This window comes from Furipterus horrens, unplaced genomic scaffold, assembly GCF_987537825.1.
Source record: "Furipterus horrens unplaced genomic scaffold, mFurHor1.1.pri manual_scaffold_12, whole genome shotgun sequence".
NCBI lineage: Eukaryota > Metazoa > Chordata > Mammalia > Chiroptera > Furipteridae > Furipterus > Furipterus horrens.
In genome coordinates this window covers 16,999,823-17,025,095 of record NW_028327182.1, presented here as the reverse complement: position 1 = coordinate 17,025,095, position 25,273 = coordinate 16,999,823, and the positions used below count along the sequence as shown (strand labels likewise).

General features: G+C 33.2%; 1 protein-coding gene across 5 annotated transcripts in view; it reads right to left on the bottom strand.

Moving 5' to 3' along the window:
• RBM26 (RNA binding motif protein 26) overlaps positions 1–25,273 on the bottom strand; it is an 87,109-nt gene that overhangs the window by 10,107 nt on the left and 51,729 nt on the right. For 3 of the 5 annotated variants that reach the window (XM_090258937.1, XM_090258938.1, XM_090258939.1), the window contains exons 14-20: positions 24,555–24,626; positions 16,747–16,872; positions 16,339–16,413; positions 14,575–14,742; positions 12,479–12,583; positions 9,169–9,381; positions 7,590–7,676 (exon numbers count right to left, since the gene is read on the bottom strand). In XM_090258937.1, coding sequence (XP_090115063.1) covers positions 7,590–7,676; positions 9,169–9,381; positions 12,479–12,583; positions 14,575–14,742; positions 16,339–16,413; positions 16,747–16,872; positions 24,555–24,626 — 846 coding nt within the window. The remainder of the gene's footprint in view (positions 1–7,589; positions 7,677–9,168; positions 9,382–12,478; positions 12,584–14,574; positions 14,743–16,338; positions 16,414–16,746; positions 16,873–24,554; positions 24,627–25,273) is intronic. The other 2 variants (XM_090258940.1, XM_090258942.1) reach the window with 1 other exon arrangement.

Here is a 25,273-nt window from a genome sequence, read left to right as displayed (position 1 = left end):
TAAATGCTTTAAGAAGACACCCTCCCCCCAAATAAAAATGATTGAAAAACTTGAAATACAATGATGTCCTAGAGGAAGATTTAGTATTATGAGGAAGTTAATACACTCCTAAGTTATCCTATCTTTTTGGAACCAGATAAGCTTATTCTTAAGTTCATATAAAAAGTAAACATATAAAATCCACCAGAAGATTCTGAAAATGAATAATAATCAGGCATTAAAGGGAATCTAAACAGCCCTGACAGACTATTAAAATACATAATAAGCCTTGGCTGGTGTGGCTCAATGGATTGAGTGCCAGCCTGCAAACCAAAGGGTCACTGGTTCAATTCCCATCAGGGCACATGCCTGGGTTATGGGACAGGTCCCCAGTTAGGAGTATGCAAGAGGCAACCACACATTGATGTTTCTTTCCCTCTCTCTCCCTCCCTTCCCCTCTCTCAAAAAATAAATAAAATCTTAAAATTATATATATGTGTGTATATATATTATTATTATTTAGTTCAACTAAGAGTGAGGAAGAGACACATGAGCAGAAAACTGACAAGAAAACAGAGTCCAAAACATGTCCAAATAAACATGTAAGACATTATTATATACTTAGGAAAACTAGCTTTACTCAATGAAATCAAGTAGGCTCCCTATTTTACCCTTTATACCAAATAATTTTCATATGAATTTTTTAAAAAGTGATTATAAAATCGAAAAACAAAAAGAGGAAAAAAAGAAAACTACTGAAGGACCAGGGGAAAATGCTTATCATTTTGGATTAGCGAAAGCCTTTCAAACTATAGAAAAAAATTAACAAAACAATTCACTATTATTGCATGGCAAAATATAGCACAAATGAAAATTCATAAAACTTATGTGCTAATTTTTAAGTATATAAAGAGCTTCCACAATTTGTTCAGAAAAAAAATCAGTAGAATAGATAACTCATCAAAAGGACAGGCAAATGGTAAGGCTCAGTGGATTGATAGCCAGCCTGCAAATCAAGAGGTCACTAGTTTGGTTCCCTGTCAGGGCACATGCCTGGGTTGGGGGCCTGGTTCCTTGTTGGGGGCGTGCGAGAGGCAACCAACTGATGCTTTTCTCACACGTTAATGTTTCTCTCCTCTTTCTCCCTCCTTTCCTCTCTCTCTGAAAATAAATTTAAAAAAATAAAAAAGGCAAATGGCATTAACTACGAAAAATAGAAATAAACAGCATTTAAACATAATGTGAAAACTGCTCAACTTTAATATAAAAAAAGTGAATTAAAACCGAAGTGAGTTGTTATTTGCCAAGATAAAACTGTCTGATACATCACTGTGACTTACAGACCCATGGATTTAAAAAAAAAAAAAAAAACTGGTAAAACTACTATGTATAGTACACACTATGGCAACAGTGTGGAGAAAAGGCACTCAAGCATATTTAGTGATTTTATTAAGTTAAAAATATTAATGTTTACAAAAACAGTTCTTTGGTGGGTAACCAACTATGGTACAACCTTTAATGGAGGGCAATTTCAGAACTATCCATCAAAAATTTAAATACACATATCCTTTCACCCAACAGTAATGTCTCAAAAATATATCCTATAATCATATTCAATGTGTACAGATAAACATGCAGGAAGGGTATTTTCACTGCTGTACAGTAAGAGAATAAAAACAAAGTCTACCAATAGGGTTGCTTACATTTGGTACATCCAGTAATGAAATACCTATGCAATAATGAAGAAAAAGGCAGCTCTTGATATGAAATTATCTGAGAATAGACTGGTCTTGTGAAAAAAGTCAAAGTAAAAAACTCTGCACATATGCTATCATTTCTGTGAGGAAAAGATGTATTCTTGTAGATTCATAGACTCAGTATGAAAATATAAATGAACAAAAAAAAACCCACTTAAAAATATCTGTCATCTCTGGGCAGGGGGAGAACTAAGGATAAGGGTTACTTCTTACTTGAACATGTATTGTCTATCCAAAATATAAACTAACTTTAAAAATAAAACCCAAAGCTATAAAGTAGTAAAAAACACTCAAATGTGTAAGCCTGCAACCTTTAACACAATGAACATTATTAATAAATTTATGTATGCTGTCAAAATTCAATAATTTTTGACTAGCTATGCAATCCCTACTTTACTAAAGCATATCTTGAAACTGCAGAGGAACCTTTTTTAAAAAAAGGTTATAATTCTTTATCTTATTACCATATAAATGACAACTACAACCATAACAATATGTCAGAAAAACTAGATGACTGTCATCTAAAATTTCCCAATCTAAAATTTTTACATTCATTTAAACTGTCTCAGTGCCTATGAATACTGTGTAATATGTATATGCACTATACACCTAATAATACACCATAAGGAAAAAACCTCAGAAATATTAAACTTTTCTTCTCAGCAATCATATTAACTGTGGTAAAGGTGATATTTTTATTTTCAGACTTATATATAAAGCACATAACTAATTATGTTGGTATCAGTAAAATGCTGTTTTCAGCATGGAAAAGGGAGATAAGAAGACCCCTATGATTAAGTACAGTAAAAACCATATGATTCAGAATTAGCTAGCAAGTATTAATCTAAGTTCTTATTCTTTCTTCCTACCTTCCTTAAGTGTACATATGTGTGTGCATGTGTATATAAAAACCCTATAGTTCAGAATTATATGGAAAATATTAGTAGCTTTGAATTTTCTTTACACGTGTGTATATATACATGGGTATGTGTATGTATATGTGTACATATGTTTATGAATGTGTGTGTGTGTGTACATATATATTTCATTCCCAGCTCTGACCACCGGAAAGTATTAGTGACTGTAACATACTCAGTAGTAATGAGCACCCCTAGTACTCAGACTGTGGTCTCTAAATAACTTTGCTCAGTGGGATAAAAAAGGAAAATCAGAGCTCCTTAGAAAAACGGCCAATTCCCAGGTCTAGAAGAGAAAATGAGTAAGATGAACCCAGAACACCTTTTCATACCAAAAGGAAAGGTAATATCATAATCCATTAGGGTTCTGTCAAATGGGCTCAGAAACAAACTGTTACACTAGCCACTGACCAAAAATGGGACAATACATGAATGAGAACAATGGATCAATATCCATGAAATGTTTCATTCTATGAGTTCATGAGTTTATGATATCAATCAAGCTATTTCAAAATATGAACCTTATTCTGGATCCTTAAACAAAGTGAATAAAATTTTTTTTACAGAAAATCAGGAGATATAAACCCTGACTGGGTTTAATAATACCTAGGAAATATCAGTAATTTTTAGGTGTAATAATAGTATTGTATTTAATTGTTTACGACTCCAGCACTGAGAGACACACTGAAATGTTTACAGATGAAACGATACGATGACTGAGAACGGCTCCAAAGTCAGGACCGGGAGGGCTGCTGAGGCTGAGACACAGGCAGGATGAGATGGCCTGTACGTGGGCAACTGCTGGAGCTCTGTGATGAGCACAGGGGTTCATTTCACAGTTCTCTCTCATTTCTATGCTATGAAATGTAAAGAATAACTCTGTATTAAAGCTAAAGCACTTTATTCACAGGTTTGCTCTCGCCCTTTGCCTATTTATTCTTGCACACTGTCATTCAGAGTTTGAAGCAAATTAAAAACGAAGGAAAGAAGGCACAGGCACAACAAAAGGGCGAGAAAGGCTGAAGATGTGACAAATGCTGGAGGAAGAAAAAGCGAAGAAAAGTAGTTACGGGGTGGAGTCAATATCTTACATGGAAAATGGTTCTGGAAACGACACATTTGGAAAAAACTGGGTTAAGCAAAATTAAACAAAAGTGTTTACCTTCTGCCTTTTCAAGTTACTTACATTGTGAATCTAATGAAATACACAAAATACAGCTTTTCACAAACTTATCTAACAAGAGAATCCTTTGTTAAGGGAGCTCTTGCAGAACCAGTGTTCTGTAAAAACTGTGGGAAAACTGACCTAAGGTCAGAAGAGTTAAAGCAGCAATCCCATCCTAGTGCACCTTACATTTTTAGTAAACATAAAGATTAAAACTAATCTATAAAAGAGAGCTAAAACCAAGTTTATTAATGTTTGTAATAACCACAGTATTCAATGTTTAGGCAGAAATTAAATTAAAGGACCACAAATTAAAAAAAAAAAAAAGTAAAATCTATTTTTTGGAACTTACAGGGAAAGACTTCTTCCCATTCCTTTAACTCTGAAATTCAAGCTGCATGGCCACTTTCCAACACGCTTTGAACTTAGATTTACCAATTCTGGTAGCACATTGCCTATCATGTAGCCATACTTAATAACTATTAAGTAAATCAGTAAAAACATACACAAAAGACTGCTATGTACATGACTCGATTTCTCTTGATTGAATCCATTTACACATATTGTTCTTGATATTAATTTACTATTTATTCACTCAGCCCCATCAATTACTAGCTATTAATGTTGCACTATCCTCTATGAACCCAATTTTGTATTTCTAACTTCGGGTCTAAAGAATGAGACTTTTGAAATCATTTACTCTTTTTTGTCTCTAAAGTTTCCAATCATTTCTCTTTCTGGAAAAAAAAAAAAGAAAAAGAAAGGCACCCCACTATATTATAGCTAGCATTAAGAGGGTTTACTATGTCCCAGGCATTGTTCTAGGTACTCTATTAATTATGAATTAGTGAATCCTCACAATTACTGGGAATTGAGGCATGGGTGTCAAAAATACACTAGTAGAACAGGATTCTCTTTCCTTTTGATATAAAAAGCTATACACCTTTTTGTGTTTGAGACTCACTTGTATGAAATAGGAAATAACTGTTTCTTTTCTAAAACTGGATCCTTGTATCTTACAAAGGTGTAAGAACAATTCAGAGTAGGAAAAATAACATCATAACCAGTTATTCATGGGAAGACTACTTTTTTCTGTCTTGTTTGGGTGCTTATCTGACTTTAGTACACGGGGTGGTGATAGGAAAATGGAAAATAAAGCAGTAGGAACCATCTTCTAACAAACAAGAATCAAACCATAACCATCTTAACCTAAAGGTAAAAGTGTTCTGTTTATATTATTATTCCTTAAAATATTTCGATCTTTTTCCTAGGTAGAATTTCTCACTTTTTAGTTATATTTGAATATTTCAACTTATTCCTGTACTTTCACTTTGAAATATTTTGCATCTATTGACTATAAAAAATAAAGAGACATTCATCTACAACAATGGTTCAGAAAATAAGAAAAATAAGATACTTGATAATAAACACTAGCAAAGATTGACAAACTTTTTGAGGTCTATCCTTTATCTTGACTTTATAGCCCCCTACACTTTGGTGTTAAAATTTCTTTACACAATGGTGAGGATAAATGCAATCTTTTTTGTACTTGTTAAGCATTCTTCCTTGACAAAATTAAAAATTAGCACCCCTATGTCACACTAATTTTTAAATTTCTAAACTTAATGTCCTTGAAATCCAGTTTAAAAACCGCTGCTTTAGCCTATACTCTGCCTGTATAAGATAAACTGCAACTGAATCTTCTATTCTCTTCTAAAATACAATGTTATAAAATTTAAAGAAATGTTTATAGTTTAACAACTTCTATAACTTAATTACAAATGTTTATCACAACAAGGGTAGTTTTTCCTTTCAGCCTGTTCAGTAAATCCAACTAAAATGGCTATTTACCCTGAAAAGATCACTTTCATTGTATCTAACTTATCCTAAGCTATTTTATCACTTGGGGCTGAAGTCCTTCTTATACTTATACATTAATCCCTTATCTTTTGAATTGATTGCTATTCATTTGGAAAATAGATATATTGTATAAATTTATACATCTGAGAGGGAAAAATTAAGACTTAAGAAAGAAGGTAGATGTCAATATGTCTTAGCAAGAGCAAAACTTACAAAAATTACTTCAAAGGCAAGAGGTTTATTTTTTCCCTCAGCCACATAAGTAAGCATAAGAAAGTAGTACATATATTTCAAAAGTTGTTAATGAATCCATAAACTTGATAATACAGTATTTTAGCCATGTGTACAATAACTGATAACTACCATTGTTTTATTTTATTTTAGAATTTATTTTTTTAACAATCTTATTTATTTATTTTTAGAGAGAGGGGAAAGGAGAAAGAGAGGCAGAGAAACATCGCTGTGTGGTTGCCTCTCACACGGCCCCAACAGGGGACCTGACGTGCAACCTAGTCATGTGCCCTGACTGGGAATCGAACCAGCAACACTTGGTTCACAGGCCGACGCTCAATCCACTGAGCCACAGCAGCCAGGGCTTCCATTGTTTTATAATATGACTATTTCTTAAAAATAAAATAGAACTCAGGTACCTATCTAACATTACACTGAAATTTATCACTGAAGCCATCATTTAAAGGAAGCTTATTCTTAACTTGTATTCAACAACACCTTTGATAGAAAACTTGATCAAAGATCTACTTTTTCAATATGACATTTACATATAGTTTATAAGATATAAACTCTCATCAATTACAAATTTTTATTTTTACAAGAGATCGTTAAATAAGAGTCAAAACTAGATTTATAAAAACAGAACTTTAGAATAAGAAATTCTCAGCCTAAAAAGCTATCTACTTACCCACCCCACTAACCTGGAAACTAGGTTTTTCCAGGTCTCAGCTTAGCACTTTTCTGCCACTTATCAGACCCACTGTCTTTAATTGGTGACAATGTCCTAAGAGCAACTCCTACCAGGTAGGCCCCAGTGACATACCACTGTGCTGGCAGGAAGCTACAAAAAGGATAAATCAATCTTTAGAAATTTCTGAAAACCACTCAACTCTTCCATTCACATTAGACTGTTTGGAACATTTAATGCACTTTTCCAAGGACAAAATGGTACACTTATTTTTCTACAATCCTGAACAAATCGCTCACATCTCATACCCATTTTTCTTTTTTGATCTTCTAAACCCAGAAGAAAGACAAGGTTGCATATACTCTGGTCATTCTTTAGAAAGACAATTCAAGATATACATAGTTAAGACAACTATACTAAAAGGATGCTAAAAGCTAGAGCTTTATACCAAGCCTTGGGCAAAAAAATGGTAGCTAGGCATAGTTGAGCATATGATGAGCTAGAGACAATTCTTTCAGTTTTAGTCAACTGGGACTAGGAAGCAGCAGATAAAGGATGGTTAAGAAGGGCAGCCATGAAGATTCCAACTCAGCTCTACCTTATCCCTCACCACTCAGTCTGACATAGAAGACCTTGTTCTGGGCCATCTGAGAAAAATGATAATGGAAAGTGGGGTGGCCCTATCTCCTATGAGAGAGAAAGGAAGCATAATTCCTGGTGTCTGAAGAATACAACTCGACATTCAACTTGGTGACTATATGTTCTAATTATTTCATGTTACATATAGCCTAACTGCTTTAGGACATTCTTTGTGGCCACAAATTCTACTTCCTATGTTCTAACTATTGTCAAAGTGTAGTTACTTGGTAAGTTAAAAAATAATTCATTTATATTAAAACTTAAAAGCAGAAAGAAAAGAAAACCTTAAAAGCAGGATTTATAAAACATTTAAATCTGAATCTTCAATAAATTACATTATTTGTAATACTTACTGCTTCAGCCTCTGCTCTCGTCTTGAATGTAATTACTGCGTGAAGTGAAGAGTCATCGATCTGACAATCTTCAATTTCACCATATTGCTTTAAATTAAAAACAAGTATTTCCTCCAAATAAATATTTTGAAATATCCAAAATCTTAATGGTTTTTAAAATATTTAATACCAATAAATATAATCCAGAATATATAACAATTCATGGTGATTAACAAAAGTAATGGTAATTCATTTTAGTACTTGACTTTGTAAGGTAAGGGGTGGTCCTATCTTCCAAATACAATTTACTTTATTTTACAATTTAATTTACTATATCTTTCCAGAATTAAGGACACTTATACTTGATTGAACTACTCTTTAAATAAAGGAAACAATGATCAAAGACAGCTTCCTCCTATCTTTCCTTTTATACTCATCATTCTGATCTAAGAATATGCTAAATTGTTGCTAAAGCAGAATATTTAATCCTCAGAATATTCTCTGAGGTTTTTTTGTAGGGGGAGAGGGTATCATTTCCAATTTAAAGATGGGGGTGAAAAAGACTAAGAGAATTTAAATGATTTCCCCAAAATAATTTAGTTACAAGGATAAAAGTCCAGGCCTTTTGATTCAAAAGTTTAATACTAATACTAACTGACCCTGATCTCACTCTTACTATAGACTTCTCTAGACCACACACACACTCTTTTAAGATATTTAAAAGCTAAACATATGAAATTCTGTTTGTTTTGGTTTTTTAGATTTTATTTTTTACATGGAGGATTTTCCTACAAGCAGCAACTTTATCATATAAAATTCTATTTCTTTATATAGCATTAATACCTTCCTTGTTTCTTACCCCAAAATAAAATTATAAACACAATCTCATTAAATGCATACACACACTCCATACAGAAAAACACCGTAGAGCATAATAAAGACAGTGGACTCTAGAATCAGTCAGATCCCAGCTCTGTCAGTTACGAGCTGTGTAAACTTAAGTTACTTAATTTCTTGATGTTTCATTTTCCTCATCTCTAGAACAAGCATAAAAAAGGTACCTACCTCACAGAGTTGCCAAGATAATTCATAACATAATAAGTTACATAAGGCACTCAGAACAATACCTCCCCCAATACAAGTGCTCTGTAAGTTTTAAGTTATAATTTTTATCCACTGTGACCAGCAGCAGTTTCTTTTCTAGACTGGCTAGAGGGATCAAGAATATACTATTAATAAATAAAATTCCATCTTAAAAAAAATCTGGATGACCCATGGTAATGCATTAAACTTTTCTTTAAAGGTATCAAATAAAACTAAATTATAGGACTTTCTTCTCTGAAACATTAGTATAAATCACTCATTTCACAATACCTGAAGGCCCATTATAAGTGTAAGAATGGTAACACTTTTTCCAGAAAATAATTAAACAAAAACCCCTACAGTTTGTTATTTAAACAATAAATTATAAATTAATCAAACTCTTTGGTCAGATTAATAAGTTTAAATTACTCATCATTTTCATGATTTCCCCTTTAATATATCCATTATCCCCAACAACGATTATCAATATTTGTTTTGTTGTGCAGTAAGAAAGTACCGCAAAATGAGGAAGAAGATCTTCTCTGTCACTCTCTGTAAATGCAGAAATCTCCAATGCCCTGGGACGGTGATCCACCACAGCATGACCAGGCACACCTCGACCTCGACCTCGACCTCGACCCCGACCCCTGCCTCGGCCATGAGCTGCACCTCGGCTTCTTGAATGAATTCCTCTACCCCGACCAGAGGAAAGAATCCCTCGTTTTGCAGCCTAGAAGAAATCAGACACACAGGTTAACATCACAATTACTAACACAATTACTAACACTATTATGCTTTGTTGGATAAGTCAAACTTTTATACAAGCTTACATCATATTCAAATAATGCCCTATAAAAGCATCTCAAAATTTAAGTTGGGGTTTTACTTTTTAAAGTGAAAGCAAGTTTATGTGGTTAATGAATTTAAAAATAAAACAACATTAACTTAAGCAATGTTTTGAAATTATTGAATGTGCTTGCCTTCTTCTACTAAGTTCTTACTCTCCAAAACATCAGACATCATCACAAAAACACCAGCAATTCTTGATTTCCAAATAATACAATGTTAAGTGTTACTTCTGAAGTCAGTTTAATAGATATAAAATACCTACATACACAATAAATGTATTTTCCCATTTGTTACTTTAAAATAGTGTTTCTATTTGTTTCCCTGTTGACTTCAATAAGCAGTTATCTAAAATTCATCATTTTGATCACTTACAGTAACATCACACAACCAGCGATGCATAGTCATTCATAGTCCACCACATCACCATACAGACAGCACACCATTCTTTCATTCCACAAATATTTAATGAACACTTCCTATGTACAAGCCCTTAACTCTTATGAAACTCAAATCCTAGAGGGGTAAAAAGACATTAAGCAACTAAGTTTTATTGTATTATTATATTAATGAAGTGACTCAGAAAAAGAAGAACAGAACATTAAAGATCTGCATAGAACGCTAAGATTTACAATAACTACGCTACTACGCTACCAGAATGAAAGTTTCGTGAGGATTTTCTCCCCCAGTTTTATTCTCTAGTTTAGACTCCACACATATAATAGTCGCTGGCAAATTGTAGATACTTAATATTTGTTCACAATGAATCAAAGAAAGAACAAAAACAAGCAAGGCAAGGGTAAGATGGAGGTGGATGGTTACAGCAGGATCAAAGGAACAAAGCTGAAAGGAACGCAGTACTTCAAAGCATGAATAAAATCCAATGAAGCTGGACCACATGGGATGGAAGGATGAAGCTGGAGAACTAGACAGACCCAGATTAAGAATAACTTTAAGAACCACATTAAGGATTTTGAATGTTATCCTAAGAGCCACGAAAATCAATGAAAACATTTAAAGCAGAGAAGTAGAGTGATATAATCAAATCAGGGTTCAAAATGTTATTCTGGCTAGAGTTTTAAGAACAGAGTACAAGGCAGAAGAGAACAAGCTGGGATTCCAGCCAGTAGCCTACTACAATAACCTCAGCTACTGAAGACAGTTAGTCTGTAGTGGTGTGGTAGCAATGGAGATAGAGAGATAAACATATTTAAGATAATGTTTGGAACTACCATGTATAAAATTTGGTAATTAACTGGATAGGAATACTGAAGGAAAGGGAGCAATCAAACAAGACATGCCGATTTTTGGTTTGGGTAATTGTGTCAATGGAGTTTAGAGGCAAAATAAACACAATTTTGAACATGTTGAATCTGAGGATGTAAAACATTCAAGTGGAAATGCCAAGCAGGCACCACTGGCAAATCTCTGCAAGTATAAATATTTCCATTTTTTCATCAGTAAATCTTAACATTAGCTAAAGTAATCTAAAATCCAAATAAACTTCAAAGGTGAAGGATTAATGTTAAGAACAGAGCAGCATACACAGAAGTATGTTCTGAAGAACAAAGTGCTCCCTGAAAAAAGGAGTCTATGGACAAGTAAGTTTGAGCAACACTAAATTTTTAATATGTATTTTTGGAGATATACAAATAGAAAGCCTCTAAAAAACCCAACAGCCAAAAATCATGTTTAATATAACCTTTTCCAAATTTATTTGGCCTCAGAGCTTTTTTCACCAATATCTGTTAACAAAAAATGGAGTTGGTGTGGTGAATCACCACACTCTAGGAAACACTTGCATTACCGCACATACTAACTACAAAGTAAAGTTTAGTCGTTATTTAAAAAGAAAAAACAAAAACAGAAAATGTATTCAGTGTTTGATTAAATCAAGATAAAGACTAATAAAAATATTAGTGATACTACCATTTATTTACTAAAATTATGAGCCAAAACTTTTTAAATGATAATTTTTTTTTAATCCCACCAACACAGGCATCAAATCTCCAGAATGGAGAAAACACAATTTCTGCATTAACATCAAAAAAAAAAAAAAAAATCTATCTTTTCCGAAACCTGTCACCTTGAGCAGGACACACAGGTAACTATATCAAGTTTCCAAAGAATGCAAAATGTGCAGGTCTAGGGACACCATCTTATGGCTTCCTACAACTGTTAGGTAAGATAGAGCCTTAAGACAAAAACAGTGGCTGCTAAATGTTAAGTCTTTAATGCCTGGATGATATGTACTATGTCAGTGAAAGATGATCAAGATCCTAACAAATCTGGAAAAAAAGTATTATTCTAAGATTAAGCAAAAGTAATAATCTAAAATATTAAAATTAAATTGGACATCAAACAATGATAAATATAGACAAGTACCAAATACATTAATGCCATTAATTTCCCCAAACTTAAATGTAATTCTGATTTTTAAACTTCAGTTTGTTAAAAATTCTCTTGTATAGGAATCAATTTCACTTTATTTTTCTTACATAATCATATGACTAAAAGAATGTAGTTTATTTTCTCTTTTATAAACATCCACAGCACCATCTATAGGCAAAACTTAAGCAAGCATGTTCTTCGACCTAGTTCTAGTGCTAGATGTCTGATCTTTATGGAACTTAATATAACATGCTTAGTTATGCAGAGGATATCTGTGAAAGAATACCTGAAAAGCCTTTAATAGATTTTTGTCCAGGGAAAAGGACAGACGAAAAACAGAAAAGTAACAAAATAAACTAGAAATGGAAGGACTCAGTGTATGGGTAGAACTGCCATCCTTCATTATATAACAAATTTTATGTAATAGCTCAAAAAATTTGTTAAATTCCCTTTCCTGTATCAACTCCCAGAATGTATGCCAGTGACTGCCAAGAGTTTTTTACTAGGATTAGGGGAATGCATTTTCAAATTAACCACCATAACTACATCTGCTCCCCTTTAGCATTCTATGTAGCTATGATGAAACATACTTCCAGTTGTAATTCTGTATACTTTCTCCTAAGTTCAGTGACTTCTTCTCCAGCTTGCATCTTCTTATATAAATCCAGCTCTGTGTCAAGCAATTCTTTCTGCATCTAGAAAATAGTAATTAATATTTTAGATGACAATAATTAGTATCTTGCATTTATACAAAATTTTACAAATAAATTTTACACATTACCATTTAAGCCATATATTTCTTCTCTATCTTCCGCCCTAACACCATAGTCCAAGCCTAATCACCTCTAGTCTACACTACTGTAACAGCTTCCTAATTTGATCCTACTTCCACCTATTCCTATCATTCATTTTCCAAACAGAGGCCAGAGAGTTCTACGGACTAATATAATTTCCAGGAAATAACTGGGAAAGAAAAATAAAATACGAAGGTATTAACAAACAATATATAGTATGATTTTTACGTAGGAAAGAATACATACACACACACACTAAAATGGGAAGCGTAGGGGGCAGTGTCAGGGATCAAAGGGGAAAGGTCTTCTATATACTCGTATACCTTTATATAGTTTAACTTTTGAATCATGCTGATGTTTTACATATTCAAAAAAAAAAAATTAAATCGGTAAGAATGAGGGGGATCCAAAACTGAACACATATAGAAATACACCCAACTTTATCAAGTTAATAATATAACCACACTAAAAATAATCCTAGACTACAGTTCTGATTCTGTACCCTGGCTGGTTTGGCTCAGTGGATTGAGCGTCGGCCTGCGAGCTAAGTGTCGCTGGTTCGATCTTCCAGTCAGGGCACATCAGAGAAGGAAACTCTGACTCCAAAAAACCTCTGCTGCCTTGCGGCATACCTCTTCAGGGGAAAGGCTAAGGGAGTAAACCCCGACAGAAAATCCGGAGCCGGAGTCCCTAAGGCGGTTTGACGTTGTAGTCAACACAGGCAACTCCTGCGGCGCACCTGAAGCCAAGCTGTATTGACTCCGTCTTTCCCTTGAACCCTTCAGCTGCGAAGAGAGGGGGGGTTCTGCTGCATGGGCAACAGCAGACCCTCCATATCACCCTGCCCAGGCTCTGTAGCTTCAGCTTCACTGGAGAGGACACTCCAGCGTCATCGCAAGATGTCGATTTAACACGAGAGGAGACAGATACCGTGTCACTCCCGAGTCGGACTGCACAGCCATTCTCAGCGGTGCAGATAGACTCTTAAGAAGCTACACCATCGTCTCTCGAGACGGACGGCTGCCGACGAGTGGAATATATTGTGAGGTTATAAAGAATACAAATAAGAAATTGGGGGAAAAGGGGACAACTGTAATTGAAAAACCAAAATAAAAAAAAAAAAAAATTTAAAAAAAAAAAAAAAAAAGAATACAAATAAATTCTATATTTTATATTTAGTTAGTTGTTGTAAGTGGTATAGTTGTAGCAATTCTGAGACTATTTGGAATATATTACAAGACTGAGTAAATGATTACTGTATTGATGTTTGTAGAAACCTAGGTGTCATTATGGGAACAGGGAGATAAAATAAGAAAAAAAAAAAAAGGAAGAACTCTGTGGTGTTGGATTAGAATCAGAAATATCAATAGGAACTAATGATTTTATACATGTATATACACACCAGTATAAATATGATATATACATTTTTTTTCTTAATCATTTATTATTATCTGAAATTAACTTGCTCACTTATTTGTTATCTAATCAATTTTCCCCTGGTTCAATAAATTCATTCTGTACAATGATGTCAGAATGTTACTTCTGTTCATTAATGTTTTAAATCACAAACTCCTAACAAAATAAAGCTCAAACTCTTCAGTCAAGCATACAAGTACCTATATCATTTTGTCTTCAAGCTACCTTTTGAAGATTATCTATAACTATTCTCGTAATTACTGACTCCCCATCTATAATCCACAGGACTCAAAAAATAAGTAGAGTTAGCTTGTTTGTGTTTATTAATTAATTAATGAAGGAAGAGGAGAATGGTAGCATACAACGGTCAGATTTTAAGCAAACGATATTACCTTAAAAAAAAAAAAAAGGATCTTAAACAATGTAGTGTTTTAATGTTTTTTAAGTAGTAATATGAACAACACAAATTAAAATACCTGAGTCTTGGTTTTTATACTTTTTGGAAGACAGCGTCCAGGAGAAGTAGCTTTGACCTCATCTTTCAACTTGGTAATATTTTTTGTCAAAACCTCTAATGTTTTCATTATTTCTGCTTTATCTTCAGACTTCATCGCTTTGTTTTTCTCCAATTTTGAAATTAACATCTACCAAATTTTTATAAAGAGAAAAAAATATACTTATTCCTGTTATTAATAAAACAGTCAATTAAATATAAAAATATCTACTTTTAGTTTATGTATTCATAACAAAGATTACAACCACTAAAATAGCAGATTGGTGATATTAACTATCTCAATTCAAGCCTTAATCTTGGCTTACTTTGTGAAGAACTACAGTATTACTATTTGAGTCTCTTAGAACATCAATTCAATCCCTGAAGAGCTGTTAATTTGAAATAGTAGTGACAATTTTAACTTTCTGTTTTAAATTTTTACTTACTGATTTTTTTTTAGAGAAGAAGGAAGAGAGAGAGAGAAACACTGATTTATTGTTACACTTATGTATGCATTCATTCATTGGTTGATTCTTATATGTGCCCTGACTGGGGATCGAACCTGCAACCCTGGTATATGGCGACAACACTCTAACCAAGTTACCTAGCCAGGGCTGGACAATTTCTAATCCACTGACGATTATTACTGCCTCTAAGTACTCCCGCTCCAAATGGAGTCTGTAACCCAGAATGAATCACAGGAAAAGTTTTGCTTTCCCTCCATATAATAAGGTATTAGGAAAATGAAATATTTAATTACTTCCTTTATCACAGGGAAACAGTACCCAGCTAGCCTAGGAATGATATCCCTAGCATGGACAAGAAACAAGAAGATTAAATGGGTATTATAGGGTAGAAGATATTACACAATATTAAAGGTTCTCAGAGTCAAGACGGCTTTAGTTTTTGGTGTAAAGCATTGTAATTTCTCTTTATCAAACATATCAAAATTTAAATTATAAAAGACATGCATTTTAAACCAAAATGTGAAATTTCTGTATTTTCAGTATTTTGAAATGTCATTTCTTTTATTATCAACTTGATCAAGAACTTACACTAAATCAGTGTCATAAACTAGAGCAACACTGTAAAAAAGAAATACTGCAAGCCACATAAGTAATTTTTAACTTTCTAGCAGTCACTTTGAAAAGACAAAAAGATACAGTAAAATTAATTTAATAAATAACATTCTAACCAAAGATATTCAAAATGTTACAATTCAACAAAAATTGAGATTTTTTTTTCCATACTACATTTCTGAAATCTGGTATGTATTTTTCACTTACAGCACATCTCAACTTGGACTAGACACATTTCAAGTAAGTAATAAATAGTCAGATGTAGCTCTTAGCTACTGTATTGGGCAATACAGGACTACAAGATCCCAAACCAATTAAAGAAAGGTACATATCTGAATGTTGAGAAAAAGGTTCCATTTCATTATCTGTTGAACAAAGTACTATGAAGCAACATACTTGGATAATTACTCCGTATCTTCATTTCAAATCTGATAACCATAGTTCCATTTAAACCACTCCAATTCCCAGTCCACCATTTAATATATGCTTTTTATCCCCAATATACTATCAATTGATAATATACTTACTAATTCATAGTACTTCAGTTTTACCATTACCAATTACAGTAAATGTGTTTTTCAGGAATATCTATATAGTGTAAGATTAAATTCACTCAACATTTTAACATTTATAAATATATTTTGCCAAATCTAGCTTTAATATTTTACCTTCTGTGTTTCAATGTGCTTTTCTAAAATTTCTTGTTTCCTTTTCCTTACATCCTGCTGAAGCTTCAGTGCCTCCTATTAAAAGGGATCAAAAATATTATTAAATATTTACCCTTTATTTTTCCGATAAACAAAATGATTCAAGAGGACAGAAATGGATATAATTGCAGAATCTTGGCAACAAAAATTAAATGCAAAGTTTTCCTATATAAAACTTAAATATGTGTGTAAGTTTTGAAAGATCAAGAGAACCTTTCATTCCAAGGAAAAAAATATATACTATGGAAAGTAAAAGTTCAGTGGCAGCCGACATATTCCTTTTAGTTTGTTTGTTGTTAAACATTGACAAAACACAGCCGTGCAGAAAAGCTTTCCTACATGCAAATTTTGTACAATAGTTGTACTTACCTGTTTTTTTTTCTGTGCTTCATTATTATCAACTGCAGAGGGGGAAACAAGTAAGGTTTTTTGTGCAGCCTTCAAAGCAGCTGGATTATACACCGTTTTTGTTAGGCCAGTAGATGTAGATAACACCTACCAATACAAATTCAATTTCGTAAAAAATGTATCAAGCATCCATGATTTTCTAAGTTCTGTTTGCTTACAAAACAATGTTAAAGCAGTTCTGTCAAAATTTAGCACACTAAACTAACTAAATGTATTATATACATATAATAACTAAATCACTGATTTGAAAAGGGTATGAATGATGGATAAGCTTTGAAATAAAAAAATTTTAAATATACCTATAGGAAAAGAGCAAAACACAAATAACAAAAGCTTCAAGAAAAAACACTGTCATTACCATATCACCGAGAAAATAGTCGTTACTGAATCATTTTCTAGTGTTCCAAGTAACTAAAGAAAAGCTGTATCTAAGAGCACGGCAGGAGAAAAGTGGATGCTGTCCCTCAAACAATTTGCAACTGTTCGTCCCTCATGATAATTTGTCATTTATAGTTCAGAAATTAACTTTGTTGCTTTCTTTTTTCATTCCTTTGCTAGCTCCTTCTGTTTCAAGTGACTCTACTCCCTTAAACCCAGCTCAGGTTCAGCACAACCAGTCAAGGCCTCCAGAAAGTCCTAATCATTTACTTCTTCTCCCCAGGTCCTCCTATGAAATTTTATTCCTACAGCTATTAAGATATTTAGTAAATGTGACCTGATGATATATTAATTTGTTTCTCTCCCTGTCTACAGAGTGAGGGCCTTGAAACAAAAACCATATTTTTCTCCTCTTTACACTTCTTCCAGTATATAATCCTTGCTACTAATCAATTATGAAACCCCGGGTAGGTAAGTTCAGGTATGTTTTTGGGCCTGTTTGTTTACCTATAAAACGAGAAAGTTCAACCTGATGATGTGTAATGTCCTCAATAAACATGTAAGGATGGGGTTTTCTGGCTTGGTTCACTGCTCTCTCCTCAGTGCCCAGAACAGTGCCAGGCAGGGCACATTTTAATTTTCAATAAACACTAGACTGAAATGATGGTAGATCTGAGTGGACAAACTTATCTAAAAAAGGGTCAAGTTAAGAAAAGTATATGGGCTCCTTTTTTATCTGTCAAAAGCAAAAAGTTTTAAGTTTCATGGGGTGGTTCTTGGAAAGGAGTCCAGGGATTCCTTCACGGAGACCTATTTTGAATGCTATAAAAACAAAACATGAAACCATACATATGAAACCTATAACTTTCCAGAGGAAAAAACACAGCTTCCAAAGTTTTAAAATAGTTCATGACAGAAAAGAGGTTTCATTAAAAAACTATATAAATAGAAGAGTATCAATGAAGTAAAGAACTCTACTTTGTAGCTACTAAACTGTAAATGTCTGGGTACCAGAAAAGTAGCAATCTGGATCCCACATTGTAATCTTTTATCATGAAATTAGATTGGGGAACATTACAAAGTTTAGGCAACTCATCACTATTCCTAGTATTCAAGAATGCCACCTTCTAAAATAAAATAAAATAAATAAAATAAAATCCCAGAATTCCATAATTATACTTGTTCCATACTGCACAACTGATGTTTAAAAATAAAAATTCTTTGTAATATTTGATGTGGATCAAAATTTCACTGTTCACTTTCTGTAATAATGAAGACGAAGTCAGGTATCACTAACAAATATAAAACGGTTTATTCAGTAAAACACAGAGTAAACAAGTAAGTTTATTTAGTTTGTAGTCTAACTTCAGTCAGCATTCTCTGTAATTCTAGAGAAAAATTTCTTCCATATTACCCTACCACACTCTACACAATGCCAAACTGTATGATTATATAAAGGATGAGACAATAACTTTAAAGGGAGAAACACAAGACAATCTGCTAAAAACAGAATTGCAGTGTTTCATAAACTTTTCTTCATGAGAGTTCATAACAAGTTGAAAAGCTGTAACCCAAAGATTTCTGAACTCAAATCAGTTGGGAACAATAAATATCATAAGCCTATTTTCTAGTTTCAAAATGCATTTTATCATAAAAGCTGTGAGAAAGCCAGAAATAAATTACTTCTTTACATAATGAAACATTTCTCCAATTTTAGTGAGTAGGGAATGCTCCTTTTCAAAGCTATTTTATTAACATCAGATATTAGACTGAAGAGTGCTTTTTCAAAGTGAATAAGAGTATCTGACAAGAATGAGAAGACTCCTTTATTCCTAGAAACATCCCACTTCCTTCTGTAAAAACAGAACACCAGCTAACATATTTCATTGAGCTTAAGACATCACTGACTATGAAACATGTTATTCTTTTATATACCCTACTAAAGAACAAAAACGCTGCCAATTATAACCATAAACACCACTGACTAAAATGGAGCCCAATTTCAGAGGTGTAAAGTGTGAAAACAGAATGTCTTAAAACAATAAACTATATGACTGCAAATATTACTCCCTATCTGAGTCCAAAATTTAGACAGTTAAAGAGTCTGGTTAGCAAAAATATCTGTATATTCAAAAGATGAGGACAGCATTGTGATAAAGGAGAAGAAACAAATCCAAGAGAAAAGATGCTACAATTACTAAGAACACAGTCAAAGCACAGGCTGTGGACTCTCCAAACTACCACACCTTCTCTATTTTCCAAATAGGTTTCTGTATGTACTGTATTTTTACATACTGACCTTATTTTCAATGACCTTACATCACTCACTTATCAATTCCAATTGTTTGTGAATTCTTTTGGATTTTCTATACACACAATCTGACAGCCTCGGTTCCCATGCCCCCCCGCCCCAGGCTTGCAGCTGCTTGGGAGATAGGGATATTTTGAGCTGGGAGTTTCCCGTGATTACAGGATGTGCCAGGATGCACCAAACCGAACAGTGTTTGGCCTTAATCAGCCCATCAGACTCGCAGCTGCGAGAGAAAACAAACTGAATACAATAATACCTTTTCTCTTCCCCCTATAAACAACGCCCTTCCCCCTTAGGAGTTCGGAGTCGGAGCCATTCTCACTGCAGGGCTCCCTCCCAGCTTGCTAATTCCCTCAATAAACTTCCTTTTCTGCTCGCTGCATCTTGATGGTTTTTTTTGAGTAACTCCATTCTTACACAATCATGTCATCTGTGAGTAAATACACTTTTGTTTCTTCCCTTCCAATCTTTACATCACTTACTTCATTTTCTTGACTTACTGTACTGGTGAAGCCCTATTCTACTGAAAAAAAAAAGTGATGAGAATGGACATCATTCCTTGTTAATGATCTCAGGGGGAAATCATTCAATATTCTATTCTATCATTAAGTATGCTAGCTGTAGGGTTTTTCTGCATATGTATTTTGTCAAATTAAACAAGTTTATTTCTATTCCTAGCTTTCAGAATGTTTAATGTGATGCTGTTATGAATATTATGTTTTTCTCTACTGAGGTAATCATATGGGGTTCTTCCCTCCCATCCTCACCCTGACTTTATTCTATTAATGGAGTGAATTAAACTGATTTCCAAATGTTATATCAACCTTGCATTTCTGGAATAAATCCTACCTGGTCAAGGTGTATTATTTTTTTCATATCACCAGACTTTTGCTATTATTTTGTCTAGAATTTTGTGCCTATGGTTCATGAGACATTGGCATGTAATTTTCCTTTCTTGTTATATATTTTTCAGGTTTGGTACCTAAGGTATACTGAATTCTTAAGATCAGCTGAAAAATATCATATGCTTTGTTTTTAAAATATACATCACTAATACCTCTTAGTTTTCAAGACAAAGGTCATTTCCCTAAAAATGATAGAGGTTATAATTCATAACACCTCCTTATTTTATTTCCTATGTAAAATATTGCCAGTCACAACTATTATTAATACACTTAAGACAGAGGAAAACAGATTTCTGTCATGGATAATAATGGAAGAAAATAAAGTATCTTGTAAAAATGATTACAAAAGAAGGTTATTAGAAATAAAGTAATCCAAGTATCACTTTTTAATAAGCAGTGCTCAAGTTTGAATCAAATACAAAAGAAACACAGTTACAATGCTTCACAGGCATACTCACAGTAAGTTAGCTCTAACAGGTTTCTAGAACAGAAGTGCCTTGTTTAAATGCAATGAAAATACATTATCTGAGGAGTTACATGTAGAAAGCTTATTGATATAATTAATTTTTATATTAAGTAAATAATCATCTTTTCAATAAATCTGAATGTTGTTTATGATAGTCTCATATAGCAGCATAGATGTGTTTTCTGTAGCAAAATCTAACCAGTTAAGAAATTCTAGTGAGAACATGATTTAAAGTTAAATTTATCAAATATTTTTGGGGATTAACAGTTTTATTTCTTTCAATAGTACTAAGTATCTTAAGAGATACAATGGATTAAAGATTTTGCAGAGAAATATTTTAATGTCAAAGAAAAAATGTGTAGTCAGTAATTAATTTCTGCTACAATATGTTGGTTCCCAGAATATCCTGCATAGTAAATAATTTTTTAAATAATATTTCTCTGAAGAAAAAATAATCTTGACAACAAATTTGACTAACCCAGGTATTAATCCTGACAAAGACTAATGTATTTAAAAAATCAAAATTAGTCAATAACAGTTATTTTAAAAACTATCATAAATTTCCTCAATCTTTACTCATTTATTTTTTTTCATTTTTACAGGCTGAGAGGTAAATGTATAAAGCATCTCCCCTAGCCTATGTTTCAATGGCCCAAAGTTTAATTAACAGAACAGGGAACCTTAATCTTTATATTTAAAGTAGCAAAATTATACAAGCACAAATTTAAAAAGCAAAGGGTTACTTAAATGACTACATTTACAGTTAAGGAAACTGAGAGTAAGACTTGTTCAGGATCATACAGCATGTCAGCTAATAAATCTACAGCACCAAGTTTTTATACGGCACACAATGTTCCTTCAATTACACAATTTCCCTTTTAAAAGGGCCATGGTACAGATGTTAATATATCATCATGCAAAAAAAAAAAAGATATAATGTCAGATGACAAAAAAAAAAAAATACTGCGAAGAAACAATAAAAGAATATTAAATATTCAAGTGATTAATCAGCTTCCTTCTCAGAATTTAGATGGGCTTCAAGGAGATACTGTGGAAAACCTAAATCGTTTCTTAAAAACTGATCAGGACCGTATAGGCAGCAGATGCCTTTATTCTCCATGACCCTCCCTATAGTAAGCAGAAGCACTCAAAACATCATCCGACTGATCACTCTACTCAAATAATACCTATTTCATAGCTATTATAATCTCTTACAATATTTAGCTTTATCAATTAGGTTTTAAGTTTCTTCTCTCTTAGCCCTCTCACAAAAATGAACACAGAATTTTTTTTAAATCGCTGAAGGGTTTACTCAATGTTATTTATAGTACATTTGTGTATTTATATTTGCTTTAACAACGAGAGAAGATACTGGATGGATACTTGTTTGAGACTTTTTCCCCAGCCTTCAATAAAAAAATTAAGTAGTAATATTTGATGATGGAAAACATTCTTCTATTCTTCCTAAGACTTCTCTGAATAATTAACTTCTAAGGATTCTGCAGCAAAAATCACTGCAGAGTAGGGGAAGAAATAGCATCAAAATTAAGCAAAAATAAAATGCTACTCTTTAAACAGGTTCACTGAAGATGATTGGAAGTTATATATTTGTAAATAATTGCTTTCCTGAAAAGATTCTTTATAGTATTTACCAAGTTTTTTTTTTCACAAATAGTCCACTGCCATTAGTAATTTTTAAAAAATTCAATTAGTTGTAACTATATCAGTAAATTATACTATCAATTCCAAGTTTTTCCCCCTTTTAACCTAAAGCTATATAAATGATGCTAAAAAAAAAAGAAAACAACTGAAAACAGTAGCAAAACATAGTAGAAAAGTTTTGGAAAACCTATCATTAGGACACTTCAATTTCAGAGTCCAAATTTCGACATAAACAAATCCTAAACGTAATCAAATTTTTACACCTCTCCAGAAGTGCTTAATTAAAAGACCTCATATTGTTAATTTATTCCTTAGTTACTTATTATCAAGGAAAATAAACTTAATCAAAGTAAATATTTATATACTGCTAAATATAGTAGCACAGACTAAGGGACACAAATTTAGAGAGAAGGGGGGCCTCATGTGATAAAATGTGTAGGTTTCATTGGAGAGGTCAGAGATTTTTCAATCTTTAAAAGAATGACTAGAATTCAGTCAGGGAGAGGGAAATGCACTCCAGGAAAATCATCACAAATACAAAATAAAGAGAGACAAGAAATAGCAAGATATAATGAGCAGAAAAAGACTCCTTAGAGAAGAAAGGCCTAAAGCAAGAGTTAACAGAGCCAGAATAACCGAGGTATGATGATGAGCTGTCCACCAAGCTGAGTTCTACAGCTGAGGCAATGAAGGCTTCTGTAAGCAACGCACATTAGAAAGTCTGAGAGTAGGATGGTGGCGGTGTGCATGAGAGGGGGATGACAGCTACGACACTGCATCCAGAGCTGCAGGGACCTGAAGGTGGTAGAGACATGGGCTACAAACACAAGCAAATGCCTCAAAAGGCTTTTAGACTATACAAATTGGAAAATGGTGATATCACTTCCAAAGTGAGGGCTAGAGAAGAAATTAAGATATGTGGGATATAATGAATCATCTTAGGCATATTATGCCTGAAGTAAGGCTGAGGTGCCCAGGAGGGAAATCTAATTTAGAGGATGAGACTGTTTTTACACAGTAAATTAGGAAAATAATATACTGAAGAAGCCGTGAAGAGAGCAGGTGTTCTGTTTACCCATGAAGTAAATTTCCTACATAATCTTCATAATGGAAAGAGCCATGGAACAAAAATAGGAAACCCAGATTCCAGTCCTAGCTCAGTAACTCAAGTGTACAGGTCAACCAAAAAACTATCTGGGCCTTACCCTCCTATCCCTGCAGAGGTCGTGGTATCTCTCAGTTCAGCCAGACCTCCACAGGGTTAATATGAGGCTACAGAAATGGGAAAGATTATCTAATTCTAATAGTCTGTGATCCCATATACCTCAAATAAGACTAAAGATCAGGGCATTCACTCATACCTAAACAGGAAACAAAAACAAAAACAAAAAACCCCACATCTACACAGAACTGTAAGATAGGTCCAGAATGGTCTTAATCAGCATTTGCCCATTAAAAAAAATAAAAATAAAAAAAAGACTAAATATATTGTCAGGCTATACACAAAAGCTGTTAAAAATAAAAACCTTACATTTACACTATCTTTCCCAGTGCACAAAATACTTTTAAATAATTTTATTTAATCCTCACAAAACTCCATGAGGAAGACAAATATTACTGTCACTATTTATGATGAAGAAAAAGCTTCCAAAAGATTAACAGCACGCCCAATGTCATGCAGTTAGTAAGTAAAGAGCCAGAGCTCAAACTCCGGTAAAACCCCCAGGTCATGGACCTCTCTATTGGCTGCAGCGTTTTCAAATTAAAATATAAAATATCTCTAAAGAAAAATAGTAAACACAAAAAAGAAGGAATGAAGCACATGGAAACTAGAGTAAGCGGCAAGTATTAAGGTGCTGATGCAAAAATTAAAAAAAAAAAAAAGGTAGGCAAATATTTTTCTTTTTCAGCAAATGGAAAGCAAAAGGTAGGAGATATAGATACGATTAAGAAGCAAAAGTTTGGATCTATGAAAAAAATTAAAAAATTAAGATGCCACCTGAAAACATTTATGAAGCCAAGACAAACACATCATGCTTCTTCTTACCTTTTCAGTTGCTGAAACAGATGGCTTTGATACAAAACCCAACCTGTCCTTCACAGATAACTTAGTTACATTCTAAAAAAATTAAAATGGACATATTCAGTGTTTTCCCAAACATATATAAGTCTGTTGGGATTTTGAACATTCTGATCCTACTGACATAAACTGACCCTGTAAGTATACTGGGTGTTAATCACAAAACCTGAGCCTTCTTCAAAGACAGAGACAGAAAGAAAATGTGTATGGAAAAACAAGCAATATGCAATATTACTCAATCATGAAAAACTATGATATAAAATCAGATGTTTGAACCCAGTGGTTGTTAAAGTCCCTTCCACTGGTACAGAATCCATAAATTCTTAGAATCCTATGCTGACAAATAGAAAGTTTGAACATTGTAATATTAGATTTAAGGAAATAAAAGATGTGCCTACTTCTTGAGCTTAAAAATAAAAGCCATTCTTTCCTAAAGTATATTTGTATCATAGCCAAATACATTGCATTTGCTGATGATTTGGGATAGGATGGGGTTTTTTTTAAGTAACTAATAATTTACCAATTCACATTCTGCATGTTTGTTTTTTTTTTAAAGTAGAATCTGAATATATTACTTTTCAGGAATTATTCAGGAAGACTATTTTAATAAGGTGGCATTCTTTAGCCAAGTAAGATAGTATATCCTAACTATTTTATACAGCAAATGCTGAAACATCTGGAGACAA